The sequence below is a fragment of the Arachis ipaensis genome, chromosome B4, assembly GCF_059453495.1.
Source record: "Arachis ipaensis isolate K30076 ecotype BB chromosome B4, ASM5945349v1, whole genome shotgun sequence".
NCBI classification, from domain to species: domain Eukaryota; kingdom Viridiplantae; phylum Streptophyta; class Magnoliopsida; order Fabales; family Fabaceae; genus Arachis; species Arachis ipaensis.
Window position 1 is genome coordinate 132,336,415 of NC_142439.1, and position 6,745 is coordinate 132,343,159.

The following is a 6,745-nucleotide window of genomic DNA, read 5'->3' on the forward strand; positions in this document are numbered from 1 at the left end:
ATAGATAAGACATTTTAGTGATTATCTTTACAAAATAAATTTATATAAATAACTAACTTACACTTTTTTTTTTTTTACCAAAAATAGAGACACTCAAACTTGCAATTTTAGATGAATACGGAGAGAATATACTATTTTTACACCTTTATCTTTAGTTCAATCATACTTAAGTATAAATAAAAAATTAATTATTCATACAAAAATACAAGTTAAAATATAAAATACACATTAAAAATTAAATAAATAATATATTTATATATATAATAATTAATTTAAAAACCATTTTTTTATATTCAAGTAACATTTTCTTTTCTAATTTTCTCAGCCGGATTCGGTCAAAGGTAGAACTTAAGGTTAAATGTTGAGCCATCAAGTTCGGTTCGGTTCGGGGCATGGGTTCTGTGATTTGGCCTGGGCCTTGTTTGGCACCAGGCACTGACCCAAAAAAAAGGAAAAAATCTTTTGTCCTCTCCCTTTGTGTTGGTTCAATAAATTATGCCATATAAATAAGAAAAATAAACACACGCTTATCCTTTGTGCTAATGTTTGTAACATCAGATTCATTGGTTAAAAAAATAAAAACATGAGCACCCATCTTCATTGCTAAACTTCACATTGTTTTTAGTAAGACTAATTCATTATACAAACAATTACAACATTCCGATATGATCGTTTTCTATTGCATGTCACGTGAAACTAATAGCCATTTTATAACCCATGAAATTGAGTTTTGCAACTTCGCAATTTCCACAAGGAGATGCAAAATGTGCACCTTATATTGTGCAATACTAATTGTGAAGTGAACCACATTGAAAAATTAAAATAGCATAACCTTGGATACAAAATGCTGCTACAACTTTGCATTCATCACCATGAATGCAATCAACACAAACCAGGATCACCATGAAACAAACAATGTTCATGTAACATACTATGTTGAAATATCAACCACCACTAAGAACCTTATAGGGAAATCCACAATACCATAGTAGAATTCCAAGGGACATCTTCATAACAAACATGGTACATTCCTAAATATAGTTGAGGGGATTACCAACAAAGTCAAACAAAACGAAAAAGACTATTTAGTAACAAACACATCTGCATATGTTATCTGGCATTTAAAAGTCAACATTAAACATGCTGAAGGTCCTAATAATGTCCCAGGGCTCTCAAGTATCAACAGTAGAAATGAACGAAACAGTGTTCGTTCATGGAAGTGTCTGACAATGACAATACCACAATTTTCATAGCATATACACATTTAAAATCATGCGCGCGTGCTTGAACGACCCTCATATTTCATTAAAACCTGTAAAAAACATACATGCAGCAATCAACAACACAACAGAAAAATATAACTGAATCACAGACAACAAATTGGTGAACAAAGTAGAAACAACCGAAATTTTGACATCAACAACTCTCTTGTGGGATCATTGTGTTTCCAATGAAAACAATTTGCAGAAGTGATAATTCAGTAACAAGACTAAGTACTCACCATGACTATTCGCCACTGTCAAGGGTCCGACACGGGTATTTAGCACCACTCACCGGCAATATATAGCCTGATCAATATGTGGTGGAATTTGTTTTATTTCAGTGCCAAGCTCTTGTTCAATCCTATATCTGCACAAATTGATGGAAACAAATCAGAAAACTGCAGAAAGTATATCTTAGCTTTGTACCTAACTCAAATACTTACAAATTGAAGCGATCCTCATATGTAATCAAGTTTACTGCTAAACCAAGGTGTCCAAACCTTCCTGAACGACCAACCTGAAATCAAAGGAACATCAATAAGGACGAGTAGAAAGAACCACTACCAATATAGTGAAGAAAGTAGAAATCAAGCATACCCTGTGCAGATAGGTTTCTGAGTTCTTCGGAAAATCAAAGTTAATAACAACGTTGACTGCTTGGATGTCTATACCTCTAGTAAAAAGATCTGCGGTTGATACAAGATTTTTTTTAAAAAATGGTTAGGACAATCTATCTTCGAAAAATAAAACAACTGATAAGGTATAATTAACAAGGGATCAGCATCCACTGTCAGTTTTTCTTACATAATCAGTGACTCGACCAATGAAAATTGATGTCAAACATACAAAAATGAAAATTACTAATAATAATTCTAAGAAAATAAAGTAAACAGGCACAGAAATAATTTGCATATTTTAGATGGCTACATCAAGCAGGATAAGCATCAACCTGACTCAACTCAAAGAACTCAATAATTTTGCTAACTTTAGCAAGCATGCTATAATGCCAACAACATACCAGTACAAACAAGATTCCTGCATGCACCATTGCGAAAATCGTGAAATACTCTGTTACGGTGGTCTTGCAACATCTTGGCATGAATATAGAAACAAGAATATCCAAGTTCTGTTATTTTCTTGGCAAGGAGTTCAACCCGATTCACTGAATTACAGAAGATGATTGACTGGTTTATTTGAAGCTGTAAAATATTGACATTGTTGACTTGTTAATAAATTCACAGCTGGTAAAATTGGGAAAATCCAGTATTGACATAGATAGCACATACCTTAGAGAAAAGAGTATTTAGGCAGTGGACTTTCTGTCTCTCTTCCACAAATGCATAATACTGTGTAATACCCTTCAGAGTTAGCTCATCCATAAGATTAATGATATATGGCTTTCGAAGATATCTATCTTTGAAGTCCTTTACAGTAACGGGAAATGTTGCAGAAAACATCAGGATTTGACGGGTTGGAGGAAGAAATTGAATCAGCTGCTCTATTGAAGGTTGGAACTCCGGGGACAGAAGCTTATCAGCCTGAAAAAGAACAGCATAGAGCTTCAATAGACAAAATTGGATTACCGGGCTGATGTTAAAAGTACCACAAAATAAAATGCAACGGAAAAATCTGAGATTACTGATAAGTGAATATTTACGACAAAAATCCCAGATGCAATAAACAGGTATCAGAGAACCTAGTGGATCAGGCTGAACCTATGTAGAGGACAATCCCTTCTATCAACATAAAATCATTTTTTACCGTCATCTTCCTAAATCTCCTACTCTCCTTTAATATACAACATTTTCAAACAGTTAAGGATTATCCCCGAGATACTATATAATCTAATACATTTCAGGTGAACTCATTACCTCATCCATAACTAGCATAGAGCAATCTTTCAAAACACAAACGCCCTTCTTTGCAAGATCCAAAATTCTTCCTGGAGTTCCAACCAGCAAATGAACTGGTTGATATAATCGCATAATGTCATCTTTTAGGCTGGTACCACCAGTTGTTACCATAACCTGAATTTTCAAATGTTTTCCGAGTTCTTTACACACTTGAGAAGTCTGCAAGGCCAATTCTCTGGTTGGGACCAATATAACAACTGCATCATAGAACAAATCCAAATTTACTACCAGAATATAACATCAATACTCGATCAAAAACCCATTAGCCATGAACTAAAGAATAACGAAGAATCAAATCATGCATCAACAAGCAATCAAACATATCCTTTACTTTTCTTTCTTTTTTTGGGCAACCAAAATCCATCAATGCCTTGTTTCATTACTACATTACTTTTCAAGTGCAACAACTTACAAACCAGAAATCAGTGAAATCATACAGGAATTTCAATAAGTTTAATTGAAATAAAGCAGTTCTAAGGATCTTTTGCATCTTCCTCTAATAAAAAAGCTGAAAAGTGAACATTTAGAAAAAAAATATAACTTGCTGGAACTTTCCTATCTTCTCTCCCAGTTTTAACGACAAATTCAGTGCTTGGAAGAAGCAAAAGTATACAGAAAGAATTACAAAAAATGAACAAACAAAATTTCAATGAGAGCGCATCTTGTTAAATGCTTATGGTAAAAAAGGCATACCTTGAATAACATTATTATCTTGATCAATTTTTTCCAATGCAGGAATACAAAATGCAGCTGTTTTGCCTGTTCCATTCTTAGCCCTTGCAAGAATGTCACTGCCAGTAAGAGCAATTGGAATACTTTCTTCTTGGATTGGTGAAGGTCTCTCAAAACCCTTCTCATATATTCCCATGAGCAGCTCACGCTTCAAAAAGTAATCCTCGAATTCATTTCCTTTAGTTGCCGTTACATCCTGTAATAAAATGAAGATCGGGATATAAATATATAATTTGTTGTTAATCTATAATTACTAACTTCAAACCTTTTGTCTTCAAAAAGTACTAAATTGAAGCTAAAAGTACAAAGTGTGGATCCTACTGCCCATAAATCCAACAAAAATGAAAACTCTGAACCCCATGAATAAAATGTTTAAACAATTAACACAGTCACCAAATTAAATGCCATTTCACCATTTACAAAGAATAGAACTTGCAAAGGAAGTCATAGCAAATGCAGTTTGTACGTTTTGCATGTATGGCTGTATTTTAAAGTCGATGTCTAAGTACTGAAAGATGGCAATCTCAAATGCCAAAAAGAGCACAGGGTACATAAAATGGTGCATTAATCAACATAATGAACTAAATTCCCCAGATCATATATATATATATAGTTGCACCACTTCAAGGATCTCAAAGGGAAAAACAAAGTTTATATCTCAAACAAAATATGATAGAAAATAATCCATATTTCATATAACCAATCACTTGGAGCATAAGATAATAGTTTAATCTTTTCATTATCATACCTCAGTCTTATAGCGTGTATCAGGCGGTGGAACCTTTAATCTTGCCTTCCAATCTTGTGAACTAAATAAAGGAAATCAAATTGAGGACCTCACAATATTAGAACACATTTTTCCTTAGGCAACAAAAGGTGTTATAGCTTCATCCAACCAAAAAAAAGGAAAGAAAATGTCACTCCTTATCATAAAACATTTTGCAACAGAATATCAACAAAATTTTGGTTATGTTAGACAATAAAAAATTTCGTTTGGTAATCAAAGTTGATGTTCTACGCCCATTTAAGACATCATCTTTCAAATTTCCATATTACACACAAATATTCCAATCACATAATTCAATTAGCATGACTCAAGTCTTCACCAAATAGAAAGTAGCAGCAAAACCAAAAGTAACTATAGTAGATAAACCAGCAAATTCAAATTAGCATCCAAGGTAGCATGCTGGTTTCGCCATTGAAATGAAGAAAACTTGAGCTGAAAATACTCAAGCTGTCTAAATAACAGGTGTACAGCATCAACAAACATTAATCACAAATATCATATATAAGAAGATTGCCTCACTGCTATTCCTATCATTCAGCACATATTCTAAATCACTGTTTGGCTATCACCCACTGAAAAGAGTGACTAACATCAATGAAATCCTAACCCACGTTCTAGCCAATAACTCTAGCACTCATTAACCTCTTCAAAATGAAATGCACATCATCACCACCAACAACCACCTTTTCCCACAGAATGGAATCAGTCACATGGATCAAACAACACAAATACATGTCCATAGAGAATGCATACACCGAAATACACAAAATCTGATATTTGAGAAAGTAAATACAAATAACTTCATAAATAAATATGGGCAAGTACCAAAACACAAATTACACAAAGAAAGCATCAAAATACAACCTTGAGTCCACGGCTTCAGACTGTACGGTCTTCTCAACCTCCTCAACAACGTTATTGTCATTACTTCCACCGCCACCCAATTGGGTCCTTCTCAACCACTGTTGTTGTTGTTGTTGCTGCTGTTGTTGTTGATGTTGTTGCTGATTCTGCTGATAGTGCTGGTACTGATGAGGATGCTGCGGCTGAACCATGTGCCTTTGCACATACTGTTGTTGAGGTGGCCTTGGTTGAAACCCAGTGTTGAAACCACCATTTCCACGACCTAATCCGATCCCAGGTGGGTACCTCGCTCTATTGTTGTTCATCACCACCAAATTTCAAACCCACAAACAAGAGGGAAAAGAAAAAAGAAGAATTTTCACTACACGAAAAAAGAATTTACAAGAATCTGTTCTCTCTCTAAAACTACGAAGCTAGGGTTTTCTATCCTCTGGATCGCTGAGATATTGGATGCCGAACCCTTTACGGGTTTTTTTCTTTTCTAATGGAAATGAGGTTTCAATTCAAACCTAAACTAACAAAATCTGGGAGAAAATCTGGAAGTTTTTTTACTTTCAACGAATCATACAAGAAAGCGGACCCAACGAAAAAAAATTGGGTAGTTTAGGGTTTGGTTTCCGGTGGTTTGAGGAGGGGGAAATGGTTCTTTTTTCTTCGGTGGTGGTGTTGTTATTGTACACAGATCTAGTAAGCAGCGAAGAGTTGAAAGGTTTGATTTTGATTTTGAGTTTTGATCGGAGGAGAGAGATGATTTGTTGAAATGATGAAGAATTCGAAGAGAGAGAGAGAGAGAGAAAAAGTGTGTGATTTTCTTTTCTTTTTTTTTATTCGGCATTTGATAGGTTAGGGACTTAGGCTCCAAATGGCGTTTTTTATTTTTAATATGGAGGTAAGTTTGGTGTCTTGCCTCGTTATGGAGTACACAGGTGCTTGACCTGCATGTGGTGACAGTGAAACACAATTCGGACCGAGGGAGTTGTAGTGGTAGAACTCGGACGGTCCGTTTTCAAAAAAATAAATTTTCATGCAAATTCGGAGGGTCCGTTTTCTAATTAAAAAAAAAAACTAATCGGAGGGTCCGATTAGTTCACTGTTAAATTTAAAATTTTCATCCCTCACATTTCGGACTCTCCGATTTAGTACCTCATTTTTTTTGGCACACAACTCCCTCCCTCCGATTTCTTGCT

General features: G+C 34.8%; 1 protein-coding gene across 1 annotated transcript; it reads right to left on the reverse strand.

Annotated features, from left to right (window-relative positions):
• Positions 1-809: 809 nt before the first annotated feature.
• Positions 810-6,424, reverse strand: LOC107634978 (DEAD-box ATP-dependent RNA helicase 8). The gene is made up of 10 exons (XM_016338321.3): positions 5,559-6,424; positions 4,656-4,716; positions 3,869-4,103; positions 3,134-3,372; positions 2,549-2,800; positions 2,281-2,461; positions 1,860-1,948; positions 1,706-1,779; positions 1,502-1,629; positions 810-1,312 (listed from the first exon to the last, which is right to left on the reverse strand). Exons 1-9 carry the CDS (start codon positions 5,861-5,863, stop codon positions 1,551-1,553), a joined length of 1,515 nt encoding a protein of 504 aa, XP_016193807.1. The 5' UTR covers positions 5,864-6,424; the 3' UTR covers positions 810-1,312; positions 1,502-1,550.
• Between the last annotated feature and the right edge of the window lie 321 nt (positions 6,425-6,745).

Coding starts and splice junctions, on each gene's coding strand:
- LOC107634978 (XM_016338321.3), bottom strand. CDS start 5,863: ATGAACAACAATAGAGCGAGGTACCCACCTGGGATCGGATTAGGTCGT. Junction 2,801..3,133: donor CTATGCTAGTTATGGATGAG/GTAATGAGTTCA, acceptor GTTCTTTTTCAG/GCTGATAAGCTTCTGTCCCC. Junction 1,780..1,859: donor CAGAAACCTATCTGCACAGG/GTATGCTTGATT, acceptor CTTTGATTTCAG/GTTGGTCGTTCAGGAAGGTT.